This window comes from Peromyscus eremicus, chromosome 1, assembly GCF_949786415.1.
Source record: "Peromyscus eremicus chromosome 1, PerEre_H2_v1, whole genome shotgun sequence".
NCBI lineage: Eukaryota > Metazoa > Chordata > Mammalia > Rodentia > Cricetidae > Peromyscus > Peromyscus eremicus.
In genome coordinates, this window is record NC_081416.1 from 180348714 (window position 1) to 180366084 (window position 17371).

The 17371-nt window shown below is 49.3% G+C and overlaps 1 protein-coding gene across 1 annotated transcript; it reads left to right on the forward strand.

Moving 5' to 3' along the window:
* Positions 1-661: 661 nt before the first annotated feature.
* On the forward strand, positions 662-3264 carry Tmem86b (transmembrane protein 86B). Its single transcript, XM_059282096.1, has 3 exons — positions 662-996; positions 1414-1660; positions 2549-3264. Exons 1-3 carry the CDS (start codon positions 946-948, stop codon positions 2929-2931), a joined length of 681 nt encoding a protein of 226 aa, XP_059138079.1. The 5' UTR covers positions 662-945; the 3' UTR covers positions 2932-3264.
* Positions 3265-17371: the final 14107 nt, after the last annotated feature.

Genomic DNA, 17371 nt, shown 5'->3' on the forward strand with positions numbered 1-17371 from the left:
TTGAGTTAGCACTTTGGGATCCTCATCCTGATGAGTACCCCCTTGGCCCAGTTTTGCAATGCAGATCAGGGTAGGAGCTGTGCTGAGTCAGCTGACAGCCCCCTTCCTCTGTCCTCCAGCTGAGACCTGCTAGGAAGAACAAGAGGTCCCTGGACCTCGGAGCTGGGCTTCTAGCCATTAAGGGGATAGGAAGCGCTGGGCATGGTGGTGCACGCCTTTAGTCCCAGCACTCAGGAGGCAGAGGCAGGCGACCTATATGAGTTGTAGCCTGGTCTACAAAGCGAGTTCCGGGACAGACAGGGCTACACAGAGAAACCCTGTCTTACAAAACCAAAAATCAAACCAAACCAAACCAAACCAAACCGAACGGTGGGATAGGAGGCAGGGAGCTGCCTTGAGAGTAGGCATACAATGAAGTATTCCTGTTAAGGAACCTAGTAGTAAGCTGGGCACTTGGCACCCAGTAGGTACCTATGTTCTACATGGGAGTGCTGCAGAACAGTGAGTGTACAGTGGAGTAATCATCCTAGGAAATGAAGTTGAGTGGCATCAATCACAAGGCAGGGCTTCTCTCTGGAGTCTTTGCTGCCTCCTGTTCTTCAGGGTCGGTTGTGGGGGTAGGTACCCCTCTGTGGAACTCTGCATTGTCCCTTCTGATTGGCTGGGCACAAGACAATGGGAGGTCCACTTGGGGGCCTCACCTATGCTGGCCTATAAGAGGAGGAGGTGGCCAGGTTTCTAGGTGCTGGGGGAGAGGCTGTGAAGGGTGGAGGGACCCTTGAGTCCTGATGGGCACTTTATCAGCAAGTGCCAGACAAGAACAGGCCTTGAGTGAGCCCTGTTATCAGTCCCAGAGTCCATAGGACACTTGGATTAATGTGTAACCTTACAGGGCTTCCCCTCTGCCCTCTGAAGCCACTGGTTCCTAAATAGACACCACTCAACATGGATGCTAGACAAGAAGGGCTGCCCCTGAAGACACTCTTCTCAGACCAAGTGAGAACCTGTGAGGTGGGGGTGGGTTCCAGCCTGGGAACGTGGGCAACCCTAGGGCCTGTGATTCTCTGTGTGGTGAGTTGATTGGGATCCCCTGTCCCCCAGGAGTCTGGGTTCTAAGGTACTGTGGTTTTGTCCTTGCAGGAGACATGAGTGACAAAAAAATACCAAAGTGACTAAAGATGGTGGTCCCTAAAGTCCAGCCTGGACACACCTTGGGTCCTGGCATGAGGGTGGTATGAGGGACAGGTGTTAAAATAGGCCTCACCGTAGATCCTAGACTGGTCTTGAGCCCAGTGTCCTCCTGTCTCCATCTCTTAAGTAGTGGAATGACAGACATTTCCCACCGTCCTTGCTGTGACCCCTGCCTGAGGACTGGGCTGAGGAGGGAGCCTGAGCAGCCTCCCTCTCCTGAAGCACCCACAGGTCCGCAGGTGGCTGGCCCCCTTCATCCTTACCTGCTCAGTCTACTTCCTCCTCTGGATTCCTGAGGACCAGCCTTCCTGGGTCAGTGCCCTGATCAAGTGCCTGCCCATCCTCTGCCTGGTTGTGTTCCTGTGGGCTGTGGCCCCTGGTGGAAGCTACTCCTGGCTCCTCCAGGGAGCTCTTGTGTGTTCTGCTGTGGGAGATGCCTGCCTCATCTGGCCTGAAGCTTTCCTTTATGGTGAGCAGGACCCTGTGACATTCCATCTAGGGCCTTGGTGGAGTGGAGTCAGTGCTGGGACACAACTTGGGGTTACAAGGAGCTGCTTCCCCTAGAATCCACTAGGCTGAAGTAGGCTATGGTCCCGAGACACCAGGGGGCAGTGAGGAGTGGCCGGCAGCTCACAGTCCATCCAGGGGCTCGGGGGCGGGCTAGTTGGTTGGAAGGGGGCTAGTGTGGGAAAAGTCATGAGCAGCATGGCTGAGGGGGTGAGGGCGGCAGGGTGCTGTTCCTAAGACATCCATCCCTAGTCCAGGCTGGTCTGAATGGCCGGAGACGCGGGGTCCTCCTGCCTTAGCTTGCTTTCTCAAGTGCCAGCTTTACGGGAATATACAGAAATTTCCCTACCACACTTGGTATTGAGGCATCTTCTTCAAGGATGTGTGTGCATGTGGGGAGAGTGGCCATCCTGGACATGGGAACAGTGTGTGGAAAGGACCTGGGGTAGTAGCATGTGAGTTACTTTGCCCAAACGGACCAGTCTGGCTGGAGTAGAGTGGTTGCTAAAACAAGGGTGTAGGGCTTCCCAAAACACAATTTGGAGTTGATGGACACTTGGACAGAGCAAGCACATACAGCATGAATTTGAAGGTCATTTCCATTGCTCTGGGAGCTGATAGAACACCCAAGGACAGAAAGCAAGTGGAAGCCCACCAGGAAAAGGGGTGCTATAATCTCAGTAGAATATGATAGTGCCATGGCCATGGGGCGGGTGGAGCTGGTGCTTTGGGGACATTGTTCCTTTAGGTCTGGTGGTGGCCGAGACAACAGTGAGAAGCAGGAGGCCAACTCCCGCCTCACTGGGCACCCACCCCTACCTCACTGGGTGCTCATACCTCTCTCCCTCAGGCATGGCTGCCTTCTCTGCTGCCCATTTATTCTACCTCTGGGCTTTTGGCCTGTCCCCACTGCAGCCCGGATTGCTGCTGTACATCATCCTGGCCTCGCTCGTATACTACAGCTCCATCCTGCCACACCTTGAGCTGGACATGGTCCTTCCCGTGTTGGCCTATGGGCTGATCCTGAGCTCCATGCTGTGGCGCAGCCTTGTCTGGGGTGGGAGTGCTGGCTGGGGCGGTGTGCTCTTCACAATCTCCGATGGTGTGCTGGCCTGGAACACTTTCGTCAACTCCTTACCTTTTGCCCGCCTAATGACCATGAGCACCTACTATGCAGCCCAGCTCCTTATCACCCTGTCAGCCCTCAGGAACCCAGGGCTCAAAACCCACTAATGCAGGATCCAGACAGCCTGGTGGCCCCTCTCCCATAAGGACCTTGGCGTTTCACATTGACCCAGCCCGGCAAGTGGATGCTTCCGGTCATGTGCCTGCAGATACTTGACCATCTCGAAACATCTGCATACTGTTGGCAGAATTTCATATCTACCACTGAGATCAAGCTGCCTTCCCTGGCTTCTGATTGTGGATTCCAGGCCCCCCCAACCCAATCTACATCTTCCCCTCCCCATGCCTGTTTCCGTTTCCCATTCAGCCTTCCCTATCCAGCTGCCCCTCCACACTGCCTCAAATATGATCCTAGCTGCTCGAGTAAAACGAGTGTTGGAACATCAGTGTCGCCATTATTTGGGAGGAATGTGTAGGGATGACAGTTCATTACAGCAAGCATGACTTTTTTTTCCTTTTAAAGATTGTTTGGGTGTGGGCGGGTACACGTGTGTGCAGATGTGCATATCTGAATGCTCCCACTGCAGTCAGAAGAGGACTCTGCTGTCATCTCACTGCCCACTTGTTTGAGGCAGGACCTCTCTCCCTGAACCTGTGGCTTGCGGCTTTTTAGCTAGGCCAGAAGCCAACAAACCCTGGTAATCCTGTCTGCCCTGAGAGCTGGGGTTATAGACTTGTGTTTGGGGGTTCGAACTCCGACCCCTTTGATTGTACGGCAAGTACTCACGCACAGACACATATGTACATATATACATTGAATTGCGCATGCTCGTATCCGTGTGTCAGGTGTGTACACAGGAGTGAAAAGACCTGTGGAGGCCAGAGGTGTCGGGCCCCTGGATCTGCAGTACAGGCAGTTGTGAGCTGCCTGATGAGGGGTCTGGGACTCTGCAAGGGAAGTATGCATTCTTTTTCTTGTTTTTTAATGATTCATTTTTAAAATTTATTACCAACCACAGTTTCCCCTCCCTCCTCTCCTCCTGTTCCCTCCTCCCATGTCCTTACCCCCCACCCCATCCACTCTTCAGAAGGGGTAAGGCCTCCCATGGGAGTCAACAAAGCATGGCCTTGATGCAGGGGGAAGAACTGAGTCCTGCCTCAACTTGAGAAGTATGCATTCTTTTTTTTTTTTTTTTAAGATTTATTTATTTATTATGTATACAGTGTTCTGTTTGCACATATCCCTGCAAGCCAGAAGAGGGCACCAGATCTCATTACAGATGGTTGTGAGCTACCATGTGGTTGCTGGGAATTGAACTCAGGACCTTTGGAAGAACAAGCAGTGCTCTTAACCTCTGAGCCATCTCTCCAGCCCCCGAAGTATGCATTCTTAATGTGTCATCTCCATCCCCCAAACTTTTTCTTTCTCTTTTCTCTTTTTCTTTTTCTTCTTTTCTCACTTTGTAACCCAGGCTGGCTTGGACTCAAAAATCAGCTCATAACAAGCACTCTGGACTGCTGAGTTATTTGATGCTCTGGCCCTTGAACATGTCTTTTCAGACAGGATTTTATCATGTAACCCTAACCTGGTCTCAAATTCACTATCCTGCCTCAGTACCTGCCTCAGCAAATGTCTTGATTAATCCCCATGATTCAGGCCTGGTGCCTGATCACATCCTTTCCAGTCCCCCTTCCCGTGTGTGTGTGTGTGTGTGTGTGTGTGTGTGTGTGTGTGTGTGTGTGTGTGTGTGTGTAGGCCAGAGGTCAACCTCCAGTGACATTTTTTATAACCCACATGAACTATCAGGCATGGAAGCATGTACATGTATTTATAGTCCCACTGATGGAGATAGGCTGGGTGGTCAATGAGCCCAAGGGATCCTCCTGTCTCCACCAGTGGGATTGTAAACCCAGGTCCTCATGCTTATATAGCAAGCACTTTACCAACCTGTCTGTTTACCCACTCCACCCTGTAAGGATTTTGTCCTTAATTATGTCATCAGCCTGGGACGGCGTCCCAGCCTAAAAAGCGGATGGGCCCTCTGTGTGCCTTCTCTTTCCTTTCCGCTCCTTCCTTCCGTCTGTCCTCTCCCTCTCCCTTCCTCCCCAATAAAGCTCTAAAAAGGTAACCATGGCCTGTGATTCTTCAGACCAGCACTCTCCTCTGCCGGCATGGCCGCCGCCAGGAGCAGCGCTGTTTAACGAACACCCCACACACACACCCCTTTTGATTCAGTGAGAGGCTGAAGCAAGGGGGCCAGCTGTTGGACGCCAGCCTGGCTTTCATAATGAGTTCCAGGGCAGCCTGGGATGCTTTGTTAGACCCTCTTTCAAAAAACTGATGTTGGGCTGGGGTGTAGCTCAGTAGAGTGCAGTCTCCGGCACTGCATAAACTTGGCATGATAGTGCAAACATGACCCTAACACTTGGGAGGTGGAGACGGGAGCATCGAAAGCTCAGCTCATTCTTGACTCCGTAGCGTATTTAGGGCTGCACAGCATATTTGATCTCAAGTGGGGATGGAAGGAGAACTGCAGGAGTGTGTTCTTCCCTCCCGCTGTGGAGCTCGGCTTATTAGGGTTGGTAGTAAGTGCTCTATTTCACCTTTTTGTGAGTATGTATGTGCATGCATGTGCGTGTGTGTTCACATGTCTAGATGTGAGTGCATGTGTGTGCTGCATGCTTGAGGAGGGGCTCTGCAAACGCTATGGCCGGCAGAATAATGATCCACGTGAAACAAGGCGGAAATCCGGTTCAGCTCAGTTGCTGGTGTTGGTTCAAACTTCTAGGCCCTGACCCCAGGCAGTTTATTTCAGGTATTATTTAAGTACAGTATAATTTGAAAAAAAAAAAAGTTCCTGGTGTAACACAAACCCCTGTGCGCAAGGAGGCATAGTTACCTTGAGACTCAAAGTCCATGTCGTTTCTTCCATGAAGATGGGTTCTAGAGCTAGGCTACCTGTATTAAAGGCCTAGGGGAGGATCTGATATGGTCTAGGTCATGCAGATAGTGTAGAGGTTGTCTGGGCTGTTAGTGACTTCTGATCCTGGCTGTGGGAGCTGGAGGGAGCCCCTGGCCATATATATAAAACACACGTGTGCCACCTAGACTATTAGCTGCCTCCAGTCATGCTTGAGGGAGTTTGGTATGGTCTGGCCCTACAGATAGACCAAGGATCACCTAAGCTATTAGCACCTCTGTTCCCAGCCTTCTGGGCAGAAAACAGGTTATACATCTTTTCCTTGAAAAGACAACCCTGCATGGTTTTTTTTTGTTTGTTTGTTTGTTTTGTCTTTCAAATACTAATTTTATTTGCATTGGTGTGCATGTGTGTCCATATGAGAGCATTGGATTCCCAGGCGGGATCTCTTGCTGAACTCCAGTTGGCTGTTCTGACTCCTCTGGCTAGTCAGCTTGATCCAGATGCAACATGTCTCGTCTGCTTCTTGCCTGTTGGGATTACAGTCAAGCTGCCATAACCACCAGAATCTATCGTTTCTGTGGATTCTGGGGATCTGAACTCTGGCTCTCATACATACGTTTTAAATGCTTTACGTCTCCACCTGTTTTGTGTCTAAGACTGGACCTCACTCTCTCATCTAGGCTGATCTCAGATTCACTGCGTAGTCCATGTAGGTCAAGCTGGCAGCAGGTCTCTGCCTCAGCTTCCTGCATGCTAGGGTTACAGGTAAGAGCTTGTAACCAGTTAAAAACTGAGATTCTATAACCATTAAACAGTATCCCATTCCTCTTTCCTACCTCTGTAAGTTCCACTATTCTAGGTACTTTTTTTAAAATACATTTTTCACAAAATAAGATTTTTTTTTTTGTCTTTTATGTATTATTTGACAATTTCATACATGTGCATTCTCTATCCCTACCTTATCCACCCCGGACTTCTGCAATGCCAGCAGAAGTCAGAAGAGGGCATCGGATTCCCCAGAACTGGAGTTAAGGCATGTGTGGGCCACTGTGTGGTTGCAATGACCAGGACCCCGGTCTCTTGCAAGAGCAGTAAGTGCTCTTTAACCACTGAGCCATCTCTTAAGCTCATCCCCCATCTCTCATTGAACATAGAACTCATGGTTGGGACTGGCTGGCCAGCAAGCCCCAGAGTTCCGTCTCTACCACCCCAGAGCTGGGATTACAGATGTGTGTACTCCTGTGTGTACCACCTGCTGTTAGTGGGTGCTGGAGATGGGATTCAGGTCTTCATGCTTGCCCAGCAGGTAATTTACCGTTGACCCTCCCCGGCCTGCTAGTTCAATTTTAATTCCTTGAGGAGCTGTTATATGATTCCCCCAGCAGCCGCACCACTTAATGTTTCTACCAGTGTGCAGGGTGCCGGTTTCCCAAAGCCTCACTAACTTACCCCCGCGTTTTTGTTTTTCCCCATGTTCCTGTGTGTGTGTGTGTGTGTGTGTGTACATGCACATAAGTGCAAGTGTCCAAAGATGATCCAGGCAGCACTCCATGTAAGTGCTGGGAGCCGCGCTCAGATCCTCTATAAGAACAGTACACATAGCAGTACACTCCTTTAATTCCAGCACTTGGGGGGTGCAGAGGCAGGTGGATCTCTGTGAGTTCAAGGCCAGTCAACATAGCGACTTTCCAGGGCAATCAAGACCCTGCCTCTAAAAAGAGCAAACAAACAAACAAAACAGAAAATCAGCACACACTCTTAACTATCTCTCCAGCTCCTCCGTCTGTGTATTTTTTAAAAACATTAGTTGTTACGGTTTGTTTGAACGTGAAATGTCCCTCACAGGATCATATATTTAAGTGCCCTCAACTGGTGACACTGTTTTGGGGAGCAGGGTATTGGGTCTTGCTGGTGGAGGTGGGCGGGACCCTCCTTCCTATCCCATTCTCTCTGCTTCCTCATCCACAAAAACGTGACTGAGCTCCACCACAAGCGCCCACTGCCACACATGGAGCTGCTCTGGCTGCCACCCTCTCCTGTCACCGTGGACTCCCTTGAAACTGTGGGCCAGGGGAACCTCAAGTTGCTTATTTTCATTTTCATTTTCTTCCTCCCTCCTTCCTTCCCTCCCTCTCTCCCTTCCTTCTTTTCTTTCAACTTTCTAACTTCCTCTCTGACTCTGTCTCTGTCTCTTTCTCTCTCTTTCTTTCTCTCTGTCTCTGTCTCTCTCTCTGTCTGTCTGTCTCTCTCTCTCTCTCTCTGTCTCTCTCTCTCTCTCTCTCTCTCTCATTTTGAGATGGGGTCTCATGTAGCCCAGGCTGGTCTCAAACTCACTATGTAATGAAGGAGTGGAAGACAACCTTGAACTTCTGACCTTCCTGCCTCCACCTCCTGCATATTGGGCTTATAGGCATTCATCATCCACACCTGGCTTCTCTTAAATGGCTTCTGACAGGTATTTTGAAAAAGGGATGGGAAAAGTAACTAACAGATATCCTGATGGATGTGTGGAGATACTACAGTGTTTTTTTTTTCTAAGATTGATTTATTTTATGTGTCTAAATGCTTTGTCTGTGTGTATGTCTGCACCACATGCATGCCCGGTGCCTGTGGAGGTCAGAAAAGAGCATCTGAGCCACAGAATTGGAGCTACAGACAGTTGTAAGCCACTCTGTGGGTGCTAGGGATCAAACCTGGGTCCTCTAGAAGAGCAGCCAGTGCTTGTAACCACTGAGCCCATCTCTACAGCCCCCATTCAGTGTGGTTTTGATTCTGTTCCTTTCATGGTTGAAGATGCTGAGTGCCTGTTGGCATGCTCACTGGACATTTTTTTCTAACCTTGTTCTTACAATCCTTTACCTATGGTCCTGCCTCTCACACATTTGTTCCCATGTTCTTGCTGGCTAACTCAAAAGTGTCCTCCCTCTCTCCCTCCCTCCCTCCCTCCATCCCTCCCTTCCTCCCTCCCTCCCTCTCTCCCCCTCCCCCCTCTCCTGTGTATATGTGTGCACGCACGGAGTACACACGTGTGTGTGTGTGTGTGTGTGTGTGTGCACATGAGTATGTATATATCTTTAGTATCCCAAGCCACCTTTGAACTTGATATATAGCTGAAGATGATGTTGAACTTTGATTCTCCCTCTGTACTTCCCAATTACTGAGATTACAGACATTATGGTCCCCAGTTTATGTAGTACTGGGAGTCAAACCCACAGCTTGGTGCATGTGGACAAGCACTCTGCCAACTAAACTACATTGTGAGTTCAAGGCCAGCCTGAACTATAGAGGATCCTGTCACGAGGAAAAGAAAAAAGAAAGAAGGGAAGGAAGGAAGGAAGGAAGGAAGGAAGGAAGGAAGGAAGGAAGGAAGGAAGGAAGGAAGGAAATGGGGGAAACAACAATAAATAGAATAGCTTTATATGGTGGTGCATGCCTATAACCTCAGCCCTCAAGAGGCAGAAAGGAAGATTGCCAGTGAGTTCAAGGTCAGCCTGTTTTACACACAGAATTCCAAGGTAGCAGGGCTACACCTTGAGACTCACAAAAAACAAAAATTAGCCGGGCGGTGGTGGCACACGCCTTTAATCCCAGCACTCGGGAGGCAGAGCCAGGCGGATCTCTGTGAGTTCGAGGCCAGCCTGGACTACCAAGTGAGTTCCAGGAAAGGCGCAAAGCTACACAGAGAAACCCTGTCTCGAAAAACAAAACAAAACAAACAACAACAAAAAGAACCCCAAAATTAAAATAGCTGTGGGTAAAGGGGCTTGCTGCTCAGCCGTGGCAGTCTGAGTTCGATCCATGCAAGCCACAGGAAGGTGAATAAACAGAACTGTCTCTACGAATTAATCCCCTGACTTCCACAACTGTGCCTTCTTGACAAGCACACACAGGCACGCACGCACGCACGCACGCACGCACGCACGCACGCCAGTACTTTTTCTTTTTAAAATACATTTCAGTTCTAATAGAAGTCCATCACTTTACCCTTTTCATCGCCTCACTCTCAAACTGATAGACTCTTTTTCTTTGATTAGTGTTGTTATACACATTGTTATATGTCTACATATGCACAAATACATAAATATAATCTGCAGAGTCTTTTTGTATATATGGTTTCAGGGTTGACCACTTTGTATAGAAGAACGAGTAAGGGACTCTTTCTCTCTCTCTCCCAGGAGTCATTAGTTGCCTATAGTTCTTTGTCTAGGGGTTAGATCCCGTGAGGTGCCCCCATTTCTCAGAGCAGCAGACTTCCTGGTCCTCTGGCTCTTACAGTCTTCCCTCCCCCTCTCCATGGTGTTCCCTGAGCCAGATGCAGGAGCTGTGCTGCAGATTTATCCATGGAGGCTTTGCATTGTGTCCAGCTGTGGTCTTCCGTGATGGCCACTATTGGACCAAGTTTTACGTATCCCAGACTGACCTCAAACTTGCTGTGTTAGCTGAGGCTGGGCTTCGACTCCTGGTCTTCCTGCCTGTACCTCCCAAATGCTGGGGTTGATGGCAGGGGTGTGCTACCATACCTGGCTTTAAATGTCTTGTTTGTTTAGTTTACAACCCGACTGCTGTTTCCCCTCCTTCCTCTCCTCCCAGTCCCTCCCCCCACATCCTCGATGCCCCACTCACCATCCACTCTCCTTATCCACTCAGAGAAGGGCAGGCCTCCCATAGGTATCAACCAAACATGGCATATCAAGTTGAAGGCTGGATGACACAACCCAGTATGAGGAGTAGGGTCCCAAAAGCCAGCACAAGAATCAAGGACAGCCCCTGCTCCCACTGTTAGGAGTCTCACAAGAAGACCAAGCTACACAACTGTAACATATGTACAGAGGGCCTAGGTCAGTCCCATGCAGGCTCCCTGGTTGTTGGTTCAGTCTCTGTGAGCTCCTATGAGCCCTGCTTAGTTTATTCTGTGGGTTTTCTTGTGGCATCCTTGACTCCTCTGGCTCCTATAATCCTTCTTACCCCTCTTCTACAGGATTCCCCCAGGTCCGCCTAATGTTTGGGTCTCTGCATCAGTTTGCATCAGTGGCTGGATGAAGCCTCTCTGATGGCAATTGGACTAGGCACGAATCTTTAAAGGTCCTTACCACTGGAATGTTTAACAACATTGAGTGCTGGACCTGGTGGGATAGGCCGGTCATCCTAGCTACTTAGAAGACTGAGCCAGAAAGTTGCATGCAAACTCCAGGCCTGGCTGGGCAACTTAGTGAAACCTTATATCAAAAGAAAACAAACGGAACTAGAGGCTTGAGGGATGGCTCGGAGGTTAAGAGCACTTACTGCTTTTACAGAGGACCTGGGTTCAGTTCCCAGCACCCACAGGACAATCCACAATCGTTCACAACTCTGGTACCAGAGGATCTGACGCCCTCTCCTGCCCTCTGCAGGTGCCAGGCATGCATGTGGTACACATACACCAAAATAAATGTAAGAGATTTGAACATTAAAAGGATTAGAGCTTGAATCAGCTGTAGTGCGCTTCCTCAGACTCAACCACTGAGGGCCTGTCAGTGGTTAGAGCAACTGCCCAAGCATCCACCAGTAAGGGCCTGGGGTGGGGGATAGCAGTAGAGTGCTTCTCTAGCCCTAGATTCAACCCTCATTTTGCTTTCTACAGCTTCTAGGGAAATACCTTGGCTCAGGATTTTGCCGTCTCTGTCAAGAGAAACAAGAAGCAGGGTGTATTAGGGTTCTATAAAGGGACAGACACAATAGAATGGTACATACTAAAAGGGGATTTATTGGGACCCCCTGAAACTGAAAAGCTTCTGTAAGGCAAAGGACACCATCAATAGGACAAAATGGCAGCCTACAGAATGGGAAAGATCTTCACTAACCCCACATCTGACAGAGGGCTGGTACCCAAAATATGTAAAGAACTCAAGAAACTAGACATCAACAAAACAAATAATCCAATTAAAAATGGGGTAGAGATCTAAACAGGGAATTTTCAATAGAGGAATCTCAAATGGCTGAGAAACACTTAAAAGGTAAGTTCAACATCCTTAGTCATCAGGGAAATGCAAATGAAAATGACTCTGAGATACCACCTTATACCTGTCAGAATGGCTAAGATCAAAACCACAAGTGGGCAGCTTATGCTGGAGAGGGTGTGGAGCAAGAAGAACACTCTCCCACGGTTGATGGGAGTGCAAACTTGTACAGCCACTGTGGAAATCAATATTGGGGTTCCTCAAAAAATTGGGAATTGATCTACCTCAAGCTCCAGCTATACCATCCTTGGGCGTATACTCAAAGGAGGCTCAATAATACCACAAGGACACATGCTCAATCATGTTCATTACAGCTTTATTCATAATAGCCAGAAACTGGAAACAACCCAGATGTCCCTCAACTGAAGAATAGATAAAGGAAATTATATTTACACAATGGGTTATTATTCAGCTGTTACCAATGACATCATGATATTTGCAGTCAAAGGGATAGAACTAGAAAAAAATCATCCTAAGTGAGATAAACCAGACCCAGAAAGACAAATATAGTATGTACTCACAAGTGGATACTAGCTGTTAAGTCAATGATATCCATGCTACTCTCTACAGACCCAGAGAGGCTAAGTAACAAGGAGGCGTCAAGGAGGGACACATGGATCTCCCTGAGAAGGGGAAATAGAATAGATTTTGCAGGTGTACTTGGGGTGGGTGAGGGATGGGAACAGGAGGAATCAGACGGGTGTGTGTGTGTGTGTGTGTGTGTGTGTGTGTGTGTGTGTGTGTGACGGAGAACTGGGAGAGATGACTGGATTTGAGGGGCCTTTGGGGGAATGATGTAGAAACCTAGTGTAGTGCAAATTCCCTGGAATCTAGGAGAATGACCCTAGTGAAGTCTCCTAGTAATGGGGGATACAGAGCCCGAACTGGTCATTTATAACCAGGCAAGACTTCTATCAGGGGGAAAGGGACATCAACTCAGCCACATAACCTTTGGCCTACAAACTGCCCTGCCTGCAAGATGTGTTTGGGGTAATGGTGGCACAGAACTTGTGGGAGAGGCTAACCAATGACCTGAGGCCCATGCCACAAGAGGGAGCCCATGCCTGACACTGCCTGGATGGCCAGGAACCAGGGGCTGGACAGCCCGGAGACCTAGGATAGAACCAAACATAACTGGCAAAAAAGAAAAAAGTCAATGAAATGATTCCTAATGATATTCTGCTGTACTCATGGATTGGTACCTAGCCCAGTGGTCATCAGAGAGGCTTCCTCCAGCAATGATAGGAGCTGATGCAGAGACCCCCGGCCAACACTAGGCAGAGCCAGGGGAACCCCACAGAAGAGGAGGATGAAGGATTGTAGGAGCCAGAGTCGTAGAGGACCCCACAAAAAATGGCCCACAGAATCAACTAAGCAGGGCTCATAGGGGCTCACAGAGACTGAATCGACAAACACGGACCCCGTATGGGTCTGAGATAGGTCCTCTGCATATATACTATGGCTGGTAGCTTGGTCTTCTCGTGGAACTCCCAGCATCGGCAGTGAGGGATGTTTCTGGCTCTTATTTGGGACCCTTTCCTCCTACTGAGTTGCCTTTTCTGGCCTTGATATGAGGGTTTGAGCCTAATCTTATTGTATATTGTATATTGTATATTGTTATGCCATATTTGGTGCATATCACTGGGAGGCCTGCTTTTTTTTTTTTTTAGGGAAATGGAGGAGGAGAGGATCTGGGGGAGGTGGTGAGAGGGACTGGAAAGAATGGAAGGAGGGGAAACTATGGTCAGGATGTAATGTATGAGAGAAGAATAAATAAAAAAATAAGAAAAGAAAAAGAAAAGGGAGGGGGGATTTACCAGCTGGGTGATGGTGACGCACGCCTTTAATCCCAGCACTTGGGAGGCAGAGGCAGGTGGATCTCTGAGTTTGAGGCCAGTCTGGTCTACAGAGAGTCCCAGGACAGCCAGAGCTACACAGAGAAACCCTGTCTTGAAAAACCAAAAAAATAAATAAATAAGGGTGGTGCAGAGATTGTGGGACTGGCCAACAAATGACTGGTCTAGCCTAAGACCCATGCCAAGAGAGTAAGTCCACCCCTGACACTTCCTGGAGCTCCAGGACCCAGAGGCTGGATGACCCAGAGACCTAGGATAGAACCAAACAGGACTGGCAAAAACAAAAAACAAAAACAAAAAACCATGTTAACATAATGATGCCTAACAATATTCTGCTGTACTCATAGATTGATGCCTAGCTCAGTTGTCATCAGAGAGACTTCATCCAGCAACTGATGGAAACAGATACAGAGACCCACAGCCAAACATTAGGCAGAGCTCTGGGAATCCTGTGGAAGAGGGGAAAGGAGTGTAGGAGCCAGAGAGGTCAAGGACACCACAAGAAAACCCACAGAACCAGCTAGCCTGGTTTCATAGGAACTCACCGAGTCTGAACCAACAACCAGGGAGCCTGCATGGGACTGACCTAGGCCCTCTGCATATATGTGACAGTTGTGTAGCTTGGTCTTCTTGTGGGACTCTGTGCAGTGGGAGCAGGGGCTGTCTCTGACTCTTTTTGCTGGCTTTTGGGACCCTATTCCTCCTACTGGGTTGCCTTGTCCAGCCTCAATAGGAGGGGCGTGCTTAGTCTTATTGCAACTTGATATGCCATGTTTTGTTGATATCCATGGGAGACCTATCCTTTTCTGAATAGAAATGGAGGAGTGGATGGTAGGGGCAGGGGGAGGTGGGGATAAGGCTAGAAGGAGAGGAGGGAGGGCATGCTGTCAAAAAGAATTTCAAAGAATGAATGAATGAATAAAAACAAGTAAATAAAAGGGGATTATACATTTGGCTTAAGCCATATGGTTTGAGTAGCCCAACCATGGCTCCCTTCATGCTCAAGAGGCTGAGTGAGAACTCAGCAGCTGTCTGGTCTGAGACTGGGTGACTCAGCTGTCCCAGTCTGGTGTTGAAGGCTGTGAGGATTCCTAGAGAGAGCTACTGGTCTCCAGTATACACCGCGGGGCTGAAGAAATCGATGTCGATGAAGGAACGCAGCAGCGACAGAGTAGACGAACTTGCCAACAAGACCCAAAAGCAAGCAGGCAAGAAACGGAAGCCTTTTCCTCGTGCCTCCTTGTGTGTCTGCACTGCCACTGGAAGGTGTTTCCCACGTGGAGGTGTGTCCTCTCACTCCGGTTAAGTCATCAAGGAACCCTCACAGACATCTGAGTCAACCTTAATCTAGATAATCCCTCGAAGGTGTGCCTCCCCCCCCCCAACCCCCCGGAGGCTTTACCTCCATTGAGTCCAATTCTAGTCAAGTGGACAACCAAGGTTTGCCATCACAGGGGACAAACGATGGCTTTCCCAGAGTCTCAGGTAAGGTGTGCAAGGCTTGGAAGAGCTGAGGACACACTGTCCGAAATCCTGTCTCCATCCACTGTGGGATTCAAACCATCCCAGCTCATGTGTGGCTCATTCTGACAGAGATGCCTTCACTCAATCCTCCCTCTTGAGGGGGTATATAATTTAGTGGGTTTCCAGCAGGGGTCTAAAAACCCAGGAAGGGTCTCACCACCCCCCAACGTGCTTATGTGGCAGTAACTGGTACTGGATGGTCAGGAGCGGGAGGCATCTCTCTTCTGAGCATGTGCAGGATGTCACCCCTCACATCCTGTCTGCATCCCTCATGTGTACTGCGCATGCTCCGGCAACACGGCCTCTTGGCCACGCCCTGGGGAGGCAGGAGACGAATTAGAGCATCTAGAAGACTGTGGGCACAGCTAATGATTGTCCCGGAAAGTGGCTGAGCACCATTTATGAAAACATTAATGAAGAGGCTGAGGAGAAAGCTCAATGATAAAGTGCTGGCCTCACAAGGCAAGGAGCTGAGTTGATCCCTATAACTCAACAATAAAAAAATAAAACAGCTAGGGGTGGTAGCATGTGCTTGTAATTCCAGTGCTAGGGAGGAAGAGACAGGAAGGGTCCCCCAGGCTCACTAGCCAGCCAGTCTAACCTACTTTGTGTCATGTGTGCCTGCCACCCCAGTGCTGGGAGGATGCTTTCAGAGATAGCCAGAACCCTGATCTCACTACCCAGGCAGGCTAGCCAGTCAGTGAATACTGGGTTCATCGAGAAACGATCTCAAAAGATAAGGTAGCGATCGATAGACAAAGACACCTGCTGTCTACTGTTGGCCTCCACGTGCAATATACACACACTCATTAACAAGGCTGGTGCTGGTGGCGCACGCCTTTAATCCCAGCTGAGGTTGTATTATGTACACACACACACACACACACACACACACATACACACACACGGCCACTTTCAACAAGTCCACCACAATAGCTGTCCTTCACTGGATGCCTTTCTAAGGCATAGGCACTTATCTCTAGATCTTTTTTTTTGTTTTGTTTTGTTTTGTTTTTTGAGACAGGGTTTCTCTGTGTAGCGTTGGAGCCTGTCCTGGATCTCACTTTGTAGACCAGGCTGGTCTTGAACTCATAGAGATCCACCTGTCTCTGCCTCCCGAGTGCTGGGATTAAAGGCATGCGCCACCACCGCCCGGCTTATCTCTGGATCTTTTTGGCAGCACTCACTAGGGACCTGTACTGTGCTTTCTCCTGAGTTCTCAGGAGCAATGTCGGCGGTACTAGACTCTTGCTTCCAGAACCACATCAGCACCGTGGACAGCACCGGGGAGGCTTGACTACCAAGGAAGGCTGAGGTCTGGGCAGTCTTGGTGTCTGCAGCCTTGAAAAGTCTCTTCCTTATGATCCACCGTGTTCCCAGCTGCCAAGAGGACACTCAGTGAGGGCTATGTCGGGTGGAGAACTGAGATGGTCAGGGTGTTCGATCACAGATGTCTGTTAGGGTACCTATTTCAGAGCGCAGCGAATTCCAGGTTAGAATGGCCATCCCCACCACTCGGATCTGAGGGCTTCCACATCCTACCCACATCTGTGCATGTACCTCCTCCAGCATACACAGGCAGATCCCTGTTCCCAGCACGCTGAGGCCAGCCTACTGTCAGGAGGCTCCCAGCCCCAGGCTCCCTTCCCATGGTGCCGGTTGCTTCCTTCTCCAGTTAGTGAGGAGCTAAGAGAGCCTGGTTTCCACACAGGAGTCAAGCAGGCTGCTGTCATTTCTGGGGTCTTTCAATCCTGGCTTCCCATGGATATGTCTAGATAGAAAAAAAAAAAAAAAACGCTAGCTGGATCAGGTGGAGGGGTAAGCCTTGGAAAGGAGTAAGAATGAAGCAGGTGAGTCAGGACTGGCTTACTATTGTGAGATCATAGGAGATCTAACCCCAGAGCAGAGTCACAGGGAGGGGGAAGTGGTCCATGAGTTTGCAGGGAAAAAGTATATGGACCCCAAGTGCAGGTTAGGTGACCTTTCCTGAGTCTACGGACTCCAAGAGTGGACAGGTGTTTCTATCCGGAAGATGTTCCCACTCTGATGAAAGGCAGGCAGCAATGGATAGTGTTAACAACAAAGGCAGCAAGAGATTTACTTAAATTCCGACTGTGGGCCTGGAGAGATGGCTCAGTGGCTTGTTGCTTGCTTCACAAGGTTGAGGATCAGGGTTTGATCTCCAGAATTCATATACAAAAAGCCAGGCTCCATGATGCTTGTAAGCCCAGTGCTGACGAGGTGAACA

Bases quoted from the DNA above. Each gene is read 5' to 3' on its own strand.
- Tmem86b (XM_059282096.1), top strand. From the start codon at position 946: ATGGATGCTAGACAAGAAGGGCTGCCCCTGAAGACACTCTTCTCAGAC. The intron at 997-1,413 runs GTGAGAACCTGT...CCTCTCCTGAAG, and splicing joins AGACACTCTTCTCAGACCAA to CACCCACAGGTCCGCAGGTG. The intron at 1,661-2,548 runs GTGAGCAGGACC...TCTCTCCCTCAG, and splicing joins GCCTGAAGCTTTCCTTTATG to GCATGGCTGCCTTCTCTGCT.